We start from the raw sequence: 18,278 nt of genomic DNA on the forward strand, positions 1-18,278 counted from the left end.
TGAATGGCAGAAACAACTGGGATGAAAGAGGATGCTGTTGGTATTGTTTTCTGCTCCACTGCAGGGGTGGAAATTTAGCAGAACCATATTGGCGGGAAGGAGACAGATTGTTTAGCTCACTCACTGGTATTTATGAAGCAAGAGAAAATAGAAGACCAATTTTCTCCTCTCAAGAAGTTTACAATCTAACCCTACCCTTGGCATTCATGTTCATTCATTCAATTGTATTTGAGTGCAGAACACTGTACTAAGCACTTAGGAGACGCAATATAACAAACATTCCCTGCCCACAGTGAGCTTACAGTCTAGGGGATAAGTACACTATTTGGCCTACACCAGTTGTAATTATTTATATTTGTCTCTCCCAGCTATGTGTCATTTCTGTACTTCTGAAGAGCGTAGTATAGGTGCACGTTATCAGGTCTTGTTCTTATAGCATCATGGATGGGTCAGAACTATATTCCATGAAGCTTCATTGGTCTTGATAGGAACCACCAAAACACAATCATTTATCTTTTCACTACAGGGCACCCAGTTTCACTAGAGCATAAGCTCCTTATGTGCAGAGAACATTATCTTTGTGCTGTACTTCCAATGTGTTTAACATAGCACAAAGCAACAAGTGTGTACTCAAATACTACATTAGTAAAAGTATTAAAGTACTATCCTGATCAGTGTTAAAGGAACTTTTCAATTTAAAAATCAAGTCCAATACCGAGGTAGTTCCTTGAGCTGAAAGCACCCAAGATTGCAGGGTGTTGTCTCATGAAAGGAGAACAAACACAAAACAAGACTATACCCATCTTTGCTATTTTCCCACTGGAATGGAGCTAGCCTTGACTGCTAAATACTTTCTGCTTTCAAGTTTTGGCAATTGTGGACATTCAAAGTTTTCAAGTTTCTCCAACCCTTATCAAAATTGTCAGAAGGAAAAAAAACCCGGAAATCCCACAAAAACACAACACCCAGCACAAAGCCCTGTAGCATGAGACAATCACTGTGTGCACAGAGTTGGACTAGATTTCTCCAACTAATGGATTCAGGCCAGTCTAGTGATTTGTCTCAAAACTCTGAGAAAGCTCCCAAGTGGCAATCCTGTCGAGATCTACAAGAAGGATTTGCATGAGCTGAATATCCCGAAAACCTAACTTTTAAGACATCTGTTCATTCAAAAACATTTACTGAGCATCCAGTGGATGCATAAATCTATACTAGATTTATAGTATAGAAGGCAGGGAGAGGTGTAGAATTCCATGGAGGGCAGAGGCTCTGGCAGCCAGGGTCACCAAGCCCTCTTCTGGGCTGCAGTTCAGGATGTGCTTCCCCTGTCTCTTCCGGAACACGCCGGACTGTCTAGAGAAATGGAGAGCTAACAGACTGAAATACTGGCAACAGAAAGGAAAGAGAGAAGAGAAGGAGTGTTGGGTTTTCAAAGAGCAGAACTACCTTTCACAGCAAAAATTCTGCTTTTTATGCCACCCCATCCCTAAGATGCAAGCCACTATCTTGCAAAACTGCTTATCCCAGCCCTGGGAAGCAACTCAATTTAAGAGATACCCTCTGGGTTGATTTCTAGAAAAGGACTTAAGGAAAAAAACAACCCTAGACTTCAGCAAGATTTGTGTACAAAGAAAACCATATCCTAAATGAACCCATCTTAGCATTATAGATTTTTTAACACAAAGTTGAAGGCATTTTCTAATGTTGCAGTTTCATTTCCACTTCATGTTTTTAATTTCCAGCTTCACTATCAGCTACAGCCAAAACTTTCTTCTTTAGATTGTAAACTCCCTGAGGAGATTAATCATATTTCTCATGGCTTCTCCAATGTGCTTAGTATGGTGTCCTGTATACATGCACTTAAATAGCACTGGTTTATGCCAGATGCTTTTGTCACCTTTAGAAATTCTCCCCATGAGTTGGATTTTCTTTCCTCAGCTTCCAAGTGATTTCAGCTAGGTCAGCCTGGATGCTTTGACCTGCATAATCTCCTGCTACTCACCAGTATTCGAGCATATACTCCATCTCAACCCATACTCTAATCTTTAACCTTTTTTTAGCCCTCTCCCCTTGTTTAAAGGACCCAAAGCACTTCTGCTTCAAAGCACTTCCCTACTGGAAAGGTTCCAGTGTAGCACCTTGCTTGCATGTGCAGGAAAACTTGTCTATTCTCTACCTCAATAAAAGACATTAGTAATAAATGTCACTTATTAAAACACTTGCTATGTGTTAAGCACTGAGGTAGTCAGATCAGATGTAGCTTAAATGGGAGGAAGAACTGGTGTTTAATCCCCCATTTAGAGATGAGAAAACTGAAGCATAGTGGTGTCATGATTAAGATTACACAGCAAGTAAATGGCTGAGCCAGGATTTGAACCAGGTCTCCTAACTCCCAGGCCAGTGCTTTTTCAACTAGGCCAAACTGCTTCTCATAGATATTTTCAATATAGAACTGTGTTTCCAGAACACAGAAAACTTACCCACAAGGTAATTTAATTCAGCAACACTGCCAATGCTCAGCAAGTCTGCTCCTTGACTTTGACATGAAAGGTAAGCATTTTTCCATGAAAGAGCTGTCTGGGTATTAACCTGGTAGCAATTTCCAAGCTGTGGATTCTTTTCCCAGTTAACTTCACAACCATTCTCTGTTTAGGAGACAAATAGCATAATAGTGACCATACAGAGCAGGGGGTGGAAAAGTCCCAGCATGTGCAATGGCCATCTCAGGAACACTAATGGCTACCTCCCTCTCCAGCAAGCAAACACACACACATGGCATCTTAGCTTACTCCTTCTACTATAGTGGCAATATGATTTGAGTGCACTGCAGTTGGCCAAACCTCTGTACTATTCAGTCCACTTGAAGTTTTTATAAAACTATGAGATTCAACCTCAGAACTACAATATAAAAAAACCCTACCACTATATGAACCGATTCACTGATCTGAATAATATTATCTACTCTAGCTATAACTGAATACAAGCAATAGCATCTTGACCTTAAAATCAGAGAGCAGCAGATTATGAAACATACCTGGTTTTAAACAGATTCCCCATTCTCCTTCATCATCATAATTTATACTTGTACTACACCATAAGCCTTCTTGATCACCACCACTAATGCAGTCATGATGCCATATTCCATTATGCAAGAATGGAAATTCGCAAGGTTTTCCATATGAGTTCCCATTCTGAGTATATATTTCTACAAAATATAAATACAATATAAGTCAACTTCAGTAATTCATCTTGAAAAGCTGAAGAGTATACATATGTTGCACAAACACACACACACACATTTCCCCAGAGATCTGGTGTCTTGCAATGGAAGGATGGAAATGTTGAGCTATATTCCCTGCCAATCTTGGGTAAGATGAACACAAATCTGTTTAGAGTTTATGATTTTGTTCAACTAGGTGAAGTTTTTCATGAATGAACTACGTTCAGTATTGTTGGTTCCACTTTACTACACTAACATTGAGACTACTCTAACTTATATGGAATGAATGCATGCATGCATTACCCAAAATACTATATAATAAGGGCCCCCATCCAACTCACTTATTAACTGTTGAGGTAGAAGGGTTACTCATCAGTTTGAGCTGGACAGCGCCAAACCAACAAGCCAGGCACAAAAAAATCAAAAGGCTGCACAAAATCCTAATTTCCTTTCTTTGAGTTGACCGATGGACTTGGCACCAAGTAGTTGTGAAGGTCTGGCAAGGCAGGTGAGGGATATTTGGACTCAGGCTGACTTGCAATGGGTGACATTGTTCAAGCATCTCACCAAGTCAGGGTAGAATTGAAACTCTGCTCGCAGACAGATGACAGAATGAATGGAGACACCAAATCAGTGAACAAATCCTCCTGTGGAAAAATCCTGACTTTTGCCTTCAAGACCCAAGGCTATGGAGATTCCACTGTTAGTCAGATGCCTTTAGACTGTACCCAAGACATTGGAACCTAAAGATTTGAGTTTTACAGTGATTTAAAACACTTGGTAGTGCTAATCACTTAATTTGCTCTGCTATATGACCTCAGGTTTAGTTTCAAGAAACTCAGTGTTTAGGCTGACCTCTGTATTCCCCAGGCGAGTGAGTAACACACACCATTACATCTAAGAGTCAGCCAGCCAGCCAGCCCAGTCTTACCAAGGTAAGGGCGGTCACAAAGATTTTCATCAGAATCCCCTTTCTTCCAGGAATCGGATGAATTGGCACTGGTGGTCAGAATCCCATTCTTCAAAATCAGTCCAAGATGGTTAGCACCATGAACAAAGCCCAGGTCACACTTCCACCACAACATTACACTGGAATCACAGGTGAACATTTTCACAGAATCTTTCCCTTTGGTATTCTCCAGTCCAAGGCACTTCTGGGATTCCAAGTGAAAGAGGCGGTAATGAGACACCCATTTCCATAGCAGATCTTTTGCCTTTGTGCATTCCACTGATACCACCCATCCATTTTTAATTTGGAGGCACTTGTGGGTGTTTTCATGGAGAATGGTAAAGGGACCATTATCTGAAATCAAACAAATGCACAATTAGGGCAGAGCTTCATAACCACACATTGATGGAACTAGGCAATTTCAGTGACTCTTCCTCTGCCAGAGAAGTCAAAGTTGTTTTCTCTTGCCCCCTTATTTGATCACAGCATGGCAGAATGCTTCCTCTGTAAAACAAATAAGGGTTGGGGTCAGTCAGTGGCTTCTATGTAATGGATCAATTGTATTTGAGTGCTTACTATGTACTTGAGAGTACAATACAAGAAGGCATATTTTCTGCCCACAACACCCTTGTAACCTAGAGGGATGGGAACTTCTCTGTCACTTTTAATTAGTCCAACCTAGAAATAAGAATATGGTACACCAATGTTCTTTTCTAAAGAAAATGAGAAGCCACCAGTTGACTGTACCCAGGACTACTCTGAAATATCTACAGAATACAGGGAACTGAAATGGACTGAAGACCACCACGGGAGCCAACAAGGTTCAGATACAGTACAGTAGAAAATGCTCAACTCCCTCATAATGGATTCTGTATCCCTCTCATTCTGTGGAGACAGAGACTATGTAATTCCCACCCACATATTCTCTTCCAGCACTTAGTATAGTGCTCTGCACACAGTAAGCATTTAATATTCTACCTCCTACTATAAGGTAAGTTAACTTATGGGAGAGGAAGAGGAACTTAAAGGAGAGTTATCAGTAGAGTATAAAAGAGGAACTTAAAGGAGAGTTGTCAGTACAGTATAGATTGCACTTCATAAATACCATCATTTGATTAACTTTATGAGCATTTACTTTTTCAGAAAGTACCACATAACAGAGTTGGCAGAGTTATCAGTTAGAGTCCTGAGTGATTTCTGCTTATGATTTCCAAGGACGGGGGGAAAAAGATTTCCCCTTGAAGAAAGCACTGATTCTGTAATTTATGTCAACCCTGCCATTCCTGTCTTCCAACTCTAATACCTAATTTGACCTTATTTTAAATGAGACCACCCTCTCCAAGGTCACAAATGAACTCCTTGCCAGTCCAATGGAGTACAAATTAAGTCTTCGCCTCAACTTGCTAGCTGTCAACTCGGAGGACCACTCCCTTCTCCTGGAAGCATTAACTTTGGATCTGTTGACAATTCTCTAGGTTCTCTAATCTCCCTGGCCACTCCACTCAGTCTTGCGAGCTCTTCCTCTGCCTCCCTTACTTGTGCATGTCCCTTGAGGCTCTGTTTCGACTGATCTTCTGTCTCCTTTCCCTATCTTGGAGAATCTCATCTGCTTCCCAAGCTTGAATTCCCATCTCTATAGTAGACCCTCAAATCTACCTTCCTAGCCCCAAACTTCTCTTCTGTAATCTTGCACTTCCTTCTCTTCCAGGACATCTTTATGTTGATGCTCGGTATGTACAAAACTAAGCTCATCTTCCCTCCTAACATCTTCTCCATCTGACTGCTCATGGCTCGTAACACTATCTCCCCAGGGTGAGGTTTGCAACCTTGACATTAAACCTTGACTTCAATCAGTTGAATTTATTGAATTCAATAACTGTGTGCAGAGCACCATACCAAGCACTTAGGAGAGTACAATATAACAGAGTTGGTAAACATGTTCCCTGCCCACAGTGAGCTTACAGTCTAGAGGGGGAGATGGACATTAATAAATTATGGATATGTATATAAGTTCTGTGGAGATGAGAAGGGGTGAATCAAGGGGACAAATCCAAATGCAAGGGATTCTGCTTCAATTCTGATATTCATTCAGTCTTTCACAAAACTATAACACTACCAGGATACACTTCCTCTTCTCCGTCCAATCACTGTGCCAGTTCAAGAACTCACATTCAAGCTTGACAACTGCAACAACCTACTCACTGGAATCCCTGCCTCCCCACTTTTCCCTCTGTTGTCTAATCATTTTCCTGAAGTGTTTAGCAGCTGCTTCTCCTCAAAAGCCTCTTGTAGTTACTACCCATGTATCTCTGCATCAAGCAGAAAATCTTGACCATTATCTTTATCTTTAAGGCATTATTCAGTCCTCTCTCTTCTCCCACTGTACCCCAGTTCTGAAGTCTTTATTCTTTTCAAACTCACCTACTCGTTCTTGTGTCTCCCACCACCAAGCTTTTGCTCAGGCCCTTCCCCCGGCCTGAACTCACTCCTTGAGATTCGGTAGGAGGTCTCCCTATTTTCAAAGCCCTACTGAAGTCAACATCTCCAGCAAGCCTTTACTGATTAATCTTTAACTTCCTCTGCTTACACCTGCTCCTGTTGCAGGTCAGCACTTTTGAGTCACCTAAGCATTCACTCTTTGATGCATTTTGTGCCTATTTTTCATACTCTATTAAACAGTCACTTGTGTGTGTATGCACACAAGGAGAGAGGAGAGATCTCTCTATCAAACACATTTTAGTCTACTAAACTGTCTAGAAGTTCTGTTGCACTTTCTCAAATGCTTAGTACTAAGTAAGCCTTGCATACGGAAGGTGTTCAATAGATACCACTGATTGTTAGTATCAGGCCATAAATCGAGTTGGCTTCACCCTGTGATAAAGCTGTCTGTACTTTAGCTAGGACCCTCCCATCAAATCTCTTACACAAACCTCCCTCCTCCCTCTCCCGCCCCCAAAACCTTAGTAGACAACACTCTCTGCCTTCAGTGCTCCTTCCAACAAGTATGGAGCAAAAGCATAAACTTCCCTTCTTTTCTGGCTACTTCCTAGATAACTCTGCTGCTAAGGGTAATAAAGCTCCCTTTGTCATCTATAGGTTTGAGAGCTTCACCACTCCCACAAGCCCTGTTTTGCTATTTCAAGACAACATTTTAGTTTTAAGTAGTTACACCTGCATGAAATACTTCCTGCAGAAGTGTCCTTTCAAGAGTAAAAAAACAAAAAGACAATCTTCATTTTGCTCTTTTCTTAAGTGTGCACCAACTCATATTTCCACTAGGTCGAGTAGAATTGGCAATGATGGGAGTGGACTGTTAACCTCATAAGCAAACAACGTTTCTAACTGTGTCTGCTTGCCTCACTTAAAGTTGCTTTTAACCAGATTACCCAACTTCCTGAACATTTTAGCCTACATCGGATACAATGAATAGAGCTTTGGTCATCGCTTTATTGCAAATATACTCTTAGGATTTCAAGATTTGAAGCCAAGCAGGCTGCAATAATAGCATCTCAAGGGGAAAGGATTGAGCAAAGAGGGAAAATGTTTCATAAAACAAATCTTCTTAAAGCTAAGAATAGACATTTTACAGAGTGCCTTTTTAAATAACCTGTAAAACTGCAAAAAGCTAGGATTTATAAAACATGTCTGGCCTTAGTCACTTGCTAGCTTTAGGCACCAAAGTCACAGATTTTCAAGAAAAGCCCACTGGTATTTGATTCCTAAGGCAACATGATTTCAAATACATCACCAAAATGAACTAGTTCTGAAAGTTGGTGACAAGAATCCATATCCTCTTGTAATAAGCTGTATACACATGAATCAGTATAATAGAGGATACTTTAATTTGAGAAGCAGGAAAAGGGGAAGAGAGGGTGTTCAGTTCAAGTGCTAGTGAAACATTTATGTACCTTGGAAGCAGTATGGTCTAGTGGGTAGAGCATGGGCCTGGTAGTCAGAAGGATCTGTGTTCTAATCTCAGCTCTGCCACTTGTCTGCTGTGTGACCTTAGGCAAGTCACTTAACTTCTCTGTGCCTCAGTTACCTCACCTGTAAAATGGGGATTCAGACTGTGAGCACCATCTGTTACAGGGACTATGTCTAATCCGATTAGCTTGTATCTACTGCAATGCTTAGAACAGTGCTTGTCCAGTGTAAGCACTTAAATACTATCATTATTATATTTTATTTTCCTTCCTGAAAAATTTAGCTCCTTTCTGCCACTCAAAGCAGTGCAGAAGATTGTTAAGTAGTGAAACAGAGATGGGACTGCTCCTTCCCCTCTCCTTTCCCTCCCCTCAGCACTGTGCTCGTCCGCTCATTTGTATATATTTTTATTACTCTATTTATTTTGTTAATGAGATGTACAACCCCTTGATTCTATTTATTGCTATTGTTTTTGTCTGTCTCCCCCGATTAGACTAAACCCGTCAATGGGCATGGATGGTCTCTACCTGTTGCCGATTTGTACATTCCAAGCGCTTAGTACAGTGCTCTGCACTTGGTAAGCGCTCAATAAATACTACTGCATGAATAAATCATGTGGCCTGATTTACCCTGGGCTTCTACTGTTCGGTCACCCGACGTTTAGCATCTGTCCATGGTTAAAGAAGCTTGTTGCTAGCATTCCTGAAACTTGAGATCGCTACAAGCATCTTGCTGAGGAAGCAACGCTTCCCTGTAGCGTGAAATCGATAAGGAGCCGGGCAGAAAACCCTTACTATCAGGTGAGCCTAACCCACATACCTCTGATAGGGTCTTTGGAGTCCCACGCTTCAGGTATAATTAATATTTACTGCCAGGAGGAATGGGGGGGGGGATGGTTTGAAAGCAAGTCTAAGTGACACACACCTTAGGTGAAGGGAATGGGGAAGCTTCCCTCTCACGGAGAAGAAGTCTGCACTTAACTGACAGTAATACAAGCAGAACAAAAAATAATCAAGCCAGTAACTGACAGAACAAGGAGGAGAGAATCATAGTGGACAGAAGAGTTGGGAGTTTTTAAAAGTTGGAGAGCAGGAATGAATCGTTTTCCCAAGCCTCTTTAGCGTTTCCCGTCGGAGCCAGAAGAAGTTGGGTGGGGGCGTGGGAACCCAGGGGCTCGGTCCTGTGCCCCAGGCCGGGCAGGGCCGGACCCCTTGCCCTTGGGCAAGGCCATCCGAGCCGCTCTTTTCCCCGACACGGGCCCGGAGGCAGGAACCCGGAATTACCACGGGGAACTGCAGCAGCAGGTGCCTCTGACCAGGCAGAGGGACCCTGACACACAGAGAGAAAGACACACAAAAATAGACAACCAGAAAGACAAGAGAGAAGGACACCCAGAAAGGCAGAAACACCCACAAAGAGACACCCAGAGAAACAGAGACCCAAAGAGAGACAGAGAGACACCCAGAGAGAGAAAAACAGAAAGATACCCAGACAGACATCCAGACAGAGACACACCCAGGCAGAGATAGAGAGACACCCAGGCAGAGATAGAGAGACACCCAGGAAGACAGACACACCCAGGCAGAGACAGAGAGACACCCAGGCAGAGAGACACACCCAGGCAGAGACAGAGAGACACCCAGGCAGACACACCCAGGCAGAGACAGAGAGACACCCAGGCAGACAGACACACCCAGGCAGAGACAGAGAGACACAGCCAGGCAGAGACAGAGACACACCCAGGCAGAGATAGAGAGACACCCAGGCAGAGATAGAGAGACACCCAGGCAGAGATAGAGAGACACCCAGGAAGACAGACACACCCAGGCAGACACACCCAGGCAGAGACAGAGAGACAGGCAGAGACAGAGACATACCCAGGCAGATAGACACACCCAGGCAGAGACAGAGAGACACACCCAGGCAGAGACAGAGAGACACACCCAGGCAGAGACAGAGACACACCCAGGCAGAGATAGAGAGACACACCCAGGCAGAGATAGAGAGACACCCAGGAAGACAGACACACCCAGGCAGCGACAGAGAGACACCCAGGCAGAGACAGAGAGACACCCAGGCAGAGACAGAGACACACCCAGGCAGAGACAGAGAGACACACCCAGGCAGAGACAGAGAGACACACCCAGGCACACCCAGACAGAACCAGAGCCACACCCAGAGCCACCCAGACAGACGGTGACACCCAGCCAGCCAACCAGAGAGAGACATAAAAATAGAGAGAGGAAGAGACAGCGACAGAAGAAGGAGACGTCCCCATCCCGTCAGCCCAGAGGAAGGCCACCGGCTGTACAGGGCCAAGCCCGGGTCTCGCGCGGGTCTGCACGCACGCGCGGCGTCGGCTACCTGCGGGTGGGGAGGGCGCCCCCTTCCCTAAGCAGCAGCAGCAGCAGCAGCAGCAGGCGGCGAGGAGGCGCAGCGCCCAGCAGCAGCAGCGGCGCGCGCGCGCCCCCATGCCTCGCGGGGCAGCCGGGGCGCGAGCGACGGCGCGCGCCACGGCGCGCGCCAACCTCTTTGACCTCTCCGGGGGCGCCGGGGCTCCGCCCCCCTGCGGGGCTCCGACCAATCAGGAGTCGCGCTCCGTCCCCCCTCCCCCTCCCAGGCCGAGGGGCGGGGGGAGAGGATCAATCGAGGCCACGAGACGCGCTGAGCTGACCTGCCCCGCACCTGCCGTCGGAGTTTTCCACCTTTTCTCATGTCTTCTTTGCCCAGGGGAGGGACTTTTTCACTCCTTCAGATCATCCTCCTCATCCTGTTGGTGTTTGTTCAGCGCTTCCTCTGGGCAGAGCACGGGGCTATAGCGCTGGGCTAGGTACAGGGTCCTCAGGTGGTCCCACGTGAGGCTCATCCCCATTTTACAGATGAGGTCGCTGAGGTCCCGAGAAGAAGAAGAAGAAGGTTGGTATTTGTTAAGCGTTTACTAGGTGCAGAGCCACGGGGCTAAGCGCTGGTTTAGGTGCAGGGTCCTCAGGTGGTCCCACGTGAGGCCTGCAGTCTTTATCCCCATTTTACAGATGAGGTCGCTGAGGTCCAGAGAAGAAGAAGAAAGTTGGTATTTGTTAAGCGTTTACTATGTGCAGAGCACTGGGCTAAGTGCTAGGGTAGGTACAGGGTCGTCAGGTGGTCCCACGTGAGGCCTGCAGTCTTTATTCCCATTTTACAGATGAGGTCGCTGAGGTCCAGAGAAGAAGAAGAAAGTTGGTATTTGTTAAGCGTTTACTATGTGCAGAGCACTGGGCTAAGCGCTAGGGTAGGTACAGGGTCATCAGGTGGTCCCACGTGAGGCTCATCCCCATTTTACAGATGAGGTCGCTGAGGTCCAGAGAAGAAGAAGAAGGTTGGTATTTATTAAGCGTTTACAATGTGCAGAGCACTGTGCTAAGCACTGGGGTAGGTACAGGGTCATCAGGTGGTCCCAAGTGAGGCTCACAGTCTTCATATCCCCATTTTACAGATGAGGTCGCTGAAGTCCAGAGAAGAATAATAACGTTGGTATTTAAGCGTTTACTATGTGCAGAGCACTGTGCTAAGTGCTGGGGTTGATATGGGGTCATCAGGTTGTCCCACGTGAGGGTCACAGTCTTAATCCCCATTTTACAGATGAGGTCACTGAGGCCTAGAGAAGTTAAGTGACTTGCTCACAGTCACACAGCTGACTAGTGGCAGAGCTGGGATTTGAACCCATGACCTCTGACTCCCAAGCCCAGGCTCTTTCCACTGAGCCACACTGCTTCTCTTAGATGGACCCAGCCCTCCCCACGTCCAGGCTGGGCCAGAGGACCAGTAAGATATTCAGTTTTTTGTTCCACTTTTGGGGAAACCCGAGCTTCCCCGTGACTCAGCGGGTACCGATCAGTGAGGGAAACCCAACTCAAGCCTGAGTGTTTGAGGAAGGGATCCCAACAGCCCAGTGAGGTGATCCACAGGATGACAATAGGGTTATGGAAGCTAGAGCATGGCGGATGAGTTTCCCAGTGCCCAAATGGGCCCTATGGTAGAAAGAAGAATCATGGAAGCTCCGTGAAGTCGGCTAGCGTCTTCCCTCGAGCTGGAGTGAGAAAGGAAGATGGAGCCCAGACCCAGGGTCACTTGCCATACTGTCACTGGGATCGGCCTGCCCTCCAGACCTACACACCTTTTGATTCCATATTAATGTTTAAGGAGTTACTGGAGCCTTTTAAAAAAAAACACACAAATCCACCAGATGGTAGAGTACAGTACACCCCGGGAACAAGGTCTTGGGGCTTCAAGCAGCCCACAAAGTCCTAATTTAAGCAGTGCTTTTAGAAGAGACGTTGACTTTACCAGGTGGCACTGCGAAATCAGAAATCAGATACTCCAATTTGGAGCCCTCATGGTATTAAAAGGGGACTGATTTTTACAGGGATCACCTTGGGTGGTGTAGGTAGCAAAGAATCTAGAACTAAATTGGCAGTTCTTCCCTTAGTTTCCCAAGTGATCCAGATCTGAAATGGAGGAATGCTGCATGTCGGGGACATGGTTGCAATAGCTTTTACCGTTTTTTGCATATTCCCCAATCAACTACTTCTGCACTCTGGACTCTAGTGCTCAATGACTTACAGCTTCTGTTGCTGAAGATCAACAGAAACAGAAGAACTGTGGATTCAACATGAACCCCAGCTGTCGCTGTGATGCTATCAGAAAATCACTGGAGTTGTGGTAAGTAGCCTTTATGGCACAGCAGTGTTAATTTCCAGCACCTCAAAATCATGAGGATTTGTGTTTGTTCCAGATTGTTTGTGAACAAGGATTCCTAAGTGGGCACAGGATGGTATAGGAGAGCATACCTGGCCTCATGAAGGAAATTGTAAATCGATCTGGGAAAAAAAAAGCTAATTCTATTAGAATGGAGAAAACTCACTGTACGGGCCTTACCTCTTAATATCTCATATAAGGAGCCCTTCCAGGGCAGAGTCTACTGAAGTGATTTGTAATCTGGTTCCTTAAGAATGCACAGATGCTTCATCATTGTTTTAGAGAATTTTTGGAAGACAGGAGAGATCCCGGAAATTTAATAGGAGGACAAATGTTTCCATGCATCTATAAAAATAGATGATCTTGGCCATTGCAAACTGTTCAGGTCAACTTTAGTACCTGGGAAGATAGTAGGATAAATCATCAAACCTATCATTTTGTAACTGCCTAAAGAAGCACAAAATATTAAGTAGTAAACCATTGCAACTGTATGAAAAGCAAGCTATATTAGAACCGTTTAATTTCCTTTTCACCTGATAAGACGTAAATAAGGGAGACGTAGATGTAATCGTTTTAGACTTTAAGTAAATCTTTCGATTCTCACCCATACAATACTGACGGTGACAAGCTAGAGTGGTATCATCTTGAGCGTAAAATGTTAGGTAACCTTGTTTCCGCCATCGCGGCTAGCGATGTCAAAAGCTAGCTAGTCAAAAGTGGTGGAATGAATAGCAGAGGCACTCTCTGGCCACTCTCCTGTTGCTGCCATATTTCAAGTTGGCTGACATCATCTTCCAAAGCAATTGCCGGTGCAACCTCCAGAGCATAGCCTGACTTGTAGGGCAGAGGCAGGGAATGTAGGGAGTGAGGATTGAGTATGCATCCCATCCATCTGCTGCTACTCTGTTTTCAGTCCTGCTCCTGCTGCTGCCACTGCTGGGGGTCTTCCTCCTAAGCTTCTGCCTCCAAGCAGTCCCTTATTGCACAAAATGCATAGGTAGCAGGCTTTGATGGCAATAGTGGCCCTTTTCAGAGTAGGAATAAGGCTGAGCTCAGAGTTGCCAATAGCTAAAGTAATTGACAGAAACGAAGAGGAATATCACAGTAAAAGCCGCCTGATCCCCCTAAAAATAGATGATGTGTCAGGATTATGGAATGCTAGTTAAATTTCCAGAAGCCTGAATGGTTAAAAGACAGAACCACAGAAGAGTTTGCATTAATAGCAGAAACAGCATGGCCTAGCAGGAATAGCATGGGCCTGGGATTTTCGGGGTTGTGGGGCCTAATTCCAGCTCTCTCATTTACCTGATGTGTGCTCTTGGTCAAGTCACTTAACCTTTCTGTGCCTCAGTTCCTTCATCTGTAAAATGTAGACTGTGAGCCCCATGTGTTACAAGAACTGTGACTGATTTGACTCCAGCAATTAGCAGAATGCCTGAAACCTTGTAAGTACTTAACATTTACCAGAATTATTAACCACTAAAGACAATTTTTGCAAGTACTCAGTCTTGAAAGACCTCTTGTTCATTCTTTGGTCTTTTTCCTACAATATTTGATAGGCTTTGAATACAAAAGCTAGCTGTGTGTTTATAAAATATGAAGACAATGCCTAAGTATACATTAATATAATATGTATTTGGATATGTGTGTGTCTATATATATATACTATACACCCAATTATATATATATATATAAAATATATATATAATAATTATGGTATTTGTTAAGCACTTACTATGTACCAAGCTCTGTACTAAGCCCTGGGGTAGATACAAGGTAATCAGGTTGTCCCACGTGGGGCTCACAGTCTTAACCCCCATTTTTGCAGATGAGGTAACTGAGTCATAGAGAAGTTAAGTGGCTTGCTCAAGGTCACACAGCAGACACGTGGCAGAGCCAGGATTAGAACCCACTACCTCTGACTCCAAAGTCCATGCTCTTTCCACTATGAAGAGCAAAGAATCCAAATGACCCTAAGATTTTTTCCAGTTTTGCAATGTTCTTCTTCTGGCATTCTGTACTATTTGCCCATTTGATCTTCATGCTCCTTGAGCTAATTTTAGGCTACAATACTTTTTTTGCTAGTAAAGTGCTCTCACTTATTTTGGTTTCATCAGAAGAGATTTTGGTGGCTTTTGATTTCATACATTTGCTTATTTGACAGAGAAACTATTTTACCATGACTTCATATTCAGAGAAGTAATTATGGAATTTAAATTAATTTTCCTAGGAGCTTTTATTTTCCTACAGTAGAGTAATTTAATCTATATATCACCTACCAAAATGCTATGTTCAATTTACAGCATGAGAGATAGAGGTTTAATGATTCAAAGCAGATCAAATTAAAATTAGTGAAAAATCATAAATCGTCTGCTTCATTAGGGTACCTGTAACATGCAAATAATAGAATATTAAGGTTACCTTCCTATTTAGTAATTGCATTTGGCTAAAATGGAGTAGAGTAAAATGGAGAAAGACATTCTGACACACATAGACACACAACCTCATCTTTGAACAGAAAGGCAACTGTACTACCTGTATTGAATATGTGTGCTTTTGTGGGCATGTATGTTTTGCATCATGGGTTAGAAAATGATGCTACTGATAGAGAGCCTTTTCATCTGTACTTGGTGTGGTTGAATAGATGAGCATTTTCTTCCACCTTTCCCATGTAAAGATGATCCTTTACTGAGCTGCTCTATTTGTGACCTCCATAGCTAGTACAGTGCATTGCAAAAGTCCTCATTCCATGATATAGACAATCTGGCTTTGTCAAAGGTACGGCTCTGCCTGTGCCCCCTTCGGATGTCTATGTAGTGGACACACTTCCTTAGGGTTTTCTCTCAAGTGCTAGTCCACACAGTTTAGCTGTGCCCATGCTCTTTTCCCAGCTTTGCTCACCAAACTGGTCATGAACCTCGTGATGAAGCAAAATGTATCATGGGAGTTTGGTTCACATTTGGGCTTGTGGCTCAGCCTTCACATACTCTTGCTCAATGTTGTCATATTTCTAGCTAAGATATCACTGACTTATTCCTTAAGCCCAGAATTAGCGTATCATTATAATTTCAGTAGTGATTGATGGAAATTATGTGGTAACCAGGAAAGGAGGGGGGTAATGCCTCGTTTTCCAACACTAATTCTTATCAGCAGCAATAGCTCAAAGCACCTAATATTGTGCACAAAACACTATCCTAGGTACTGGAAGATATATAAAAGACAATCTTGAGAAAGGAGGAAGGTAAGTAGATATCATGTGACTCTAGGAACATTTTACCCTCACAAAAGATTTACAGACAGTTTAGTTTCACATATGAGCCTTCTCTAAGGTGGTTTGTCGCATAATATTTCTTAAGATATTTGAAATGATCTCTGGCTTAAGCGTTTCAACAATTTGTAAATATTTGAGGGGAAGAAAGACAAATCCATGGTGAGGAAGAGGTCAGCCCTCATCCTGTAGAATCACTGAGCTCCATTTTTGCCCACGTCCTTCGTACTGCAGTTTCTCTGCTGGAACTGACTCAACTAAGGAAGGACAGTATTCAAGGGAGCAGTATTTGGAACCTCACGTGCTCACATTTTGCTAGATGTTGCAAAATTACCAGTTGCAAAATCAATTGTCATTTCCTTGACTCTGGAGACTGCTTTGTAGAAAATGTGTGGGGTTTTGTTCTGGGTCTGAGATGGGCCACAAATATAGGAGTAATTGAATTCATTGAAGAGTATAACCATCTCCCCACCCCCTTAGAATCCTCTTCTTGTAGTGCTTTTTTGCCGTAGAATTACTGAATTTTATTGCTGATATTTCTTACACTGCTTTCTCACTACATGTTACCACTGCATAGTATACCATTGGTTAAACAATTCCCCTTCCTCTTTGAAATATTTAAATGATTTAATTGGAGCAATGAAAGCCAAGCAGCATCGCATAGTAGAGCGTGGGCCAGAGAATCAGAAAGTCATGGGTTCTAATCCCTGCTGTGCTACCTATCTGCTTTGTGGGCTTGGGCAAGTCATTTCACTTCTCTGGGCCTCAGTTACCTCATCTGTAAAATGGGGGTTCAGACTGTGAGCCCCATGTGGGACAGGGACCATGTCCAACCCGATTTGTTCGTATCCACCCCAGTGTTTAGTACAGTGCCTGGCACATTGTAAGTCCTTAACAAATATCTTAATGGTTGTTATTATTAGTATTATCATTGTAATGAAAGCCATAGTTAGCATAGGGAAAAACATAGTATATCAACAGGGGTGCTGTTTGCTGAATAGGTTATGGAAGATAGTTATTTACATAAAAATCTAATTCACAATCTTTTTTGCTGGTATATATTATATAATTATTTGCTATATATGTAATGTTTACTTATACTCTGCCAATTTTTTTTAATTTTGTGGGAATACATTAATATACTTTATTTTCTTTGGGAAAGTATATTTCATCTAATACTCTTTCACTTAATAGTCTATTTTTAGGGAGTCAATTAAGAGTTCCAACTGGGCAGGGTATAGCAGTAGTTGCTCAGTAACCAATTGTTTAATGGTATTTAAGTGCTTACTATAGTGCCAGGCACTGTACTAAGTGCTGGGGTAGACACAAGCTAATCAGGTTGAGTACAGTCCATGTTGCACATGGGGCTTACAGTATTAATTCACATTTGACAGATGAGGGAACTGAGGGACAGAGAAGCTAAGTGATTTGCCCCAGGTCACACAGCAGGGTGGTGGCAGAGCTGGGATTAGAACCCACATCCTCTGACTCCTGTGTGTAGAACACTGTTCGAGGTGCTTGTGAGAGTACAGTGAAACTAAAAGACATAACCCCTGTCTTCAAGGAGTTTAAAGGTAGGCAATTTATGTATCTACATATCAATGTTTGCATATGTGCATATATACATCTATGTCTGTGTGTACACAGTGGGAGCAGGAGGAAAATCGTAGATACATCTAAAAATAGTAAGAGTATGGAATCGTGAATAAGTAAGTGGAGAACATATATTGATGTATTTTCTTAAGGGCTCAGAAGAGGTGGAAATTTGTTAGAGTGTCATCTGTTGATTTATAAGGGGACAGTTTTCCAGGCAGTGGTAATTGAATGAGCAAGGGTTTGGAAGCTGAAGAGTCTACAAGGTGCAGTAAGAAGGTTACTTTGGGAGAACTTAAAGAATTGAGAGCTGGGTGAAATGGATGAAGATGGCTGATATTTTCCAGTAAGAACAACTGAATCACCACTTCCTAGCCTAGCTTCGTACCAATATCCCATTTTAGTGGTTAACATCCCAGTGAACTGAGTGTTGCTTATTAAAGTCCTAAATTTCCATTCATATTAGATTAAATGTGGTTTTAATACACTCCACAAAAATCAAGAGGATTCACTGTCCCTTATCTCTTAACAATTTCAGTTTGTCAGCACTAGCAGGGAAGAATAGTGCCTTCAGCATTCTTTAAGATTGT

At 43.3% G+C, this 18,278-nt stretch overlaps 1 protein-coding gene across 1 annotated transcript in view; it reads right to left on the reverse strand.

Moving 5' to 3' along the window:
- Positions 1-16,559, reverse strand: part of LY75 (lymphocyte antigen 75) — a 54,778-nt gene extending 38,219 nt beyond the window's left edge. Inside the window, exons 1-4 of the mRNA XM_039913137.1 lie at positions 16,430-16,559; positions 4,152-4,523; positions 3,035-3,205; positions 2,481-2,645 (exon numbers count right to left, since the gene is read on the reverse strand). Coding sequence (XP_039769071.1) covers positions 2,481-2,645; positions 3,035-3,205; positions 4,152-4,523; positions 16,430-16,559 — 838 coding nt within the window. The remainder of the gene's footprint in view (positions 1-2,480; positions 2,646-3,034; positions 3,206-4,151; positions 4,524-16,429) is intronic.
- Between the last annotated feature and the right edge of the window lie 1,719 nt (positions 16,560-18,278).

Source organism: Ornithorhynchus anatinus, chromosome 9 (genome assembly GCF_004115215.2).
Source record: "Ornithorhynchus anatinus isolate Pmale09 chromosome 9, mOrnAna1.pri.v4, whole genome shotgun sequence".
Taxonomy (NCBI): domain Eukaryota; kingdom Metazoa; phylum Chordata; class Mammalia; order Monotremata; family Ornithorhynchidae; genus Ornithorhynchus; species Ornithorhynchus anatinus.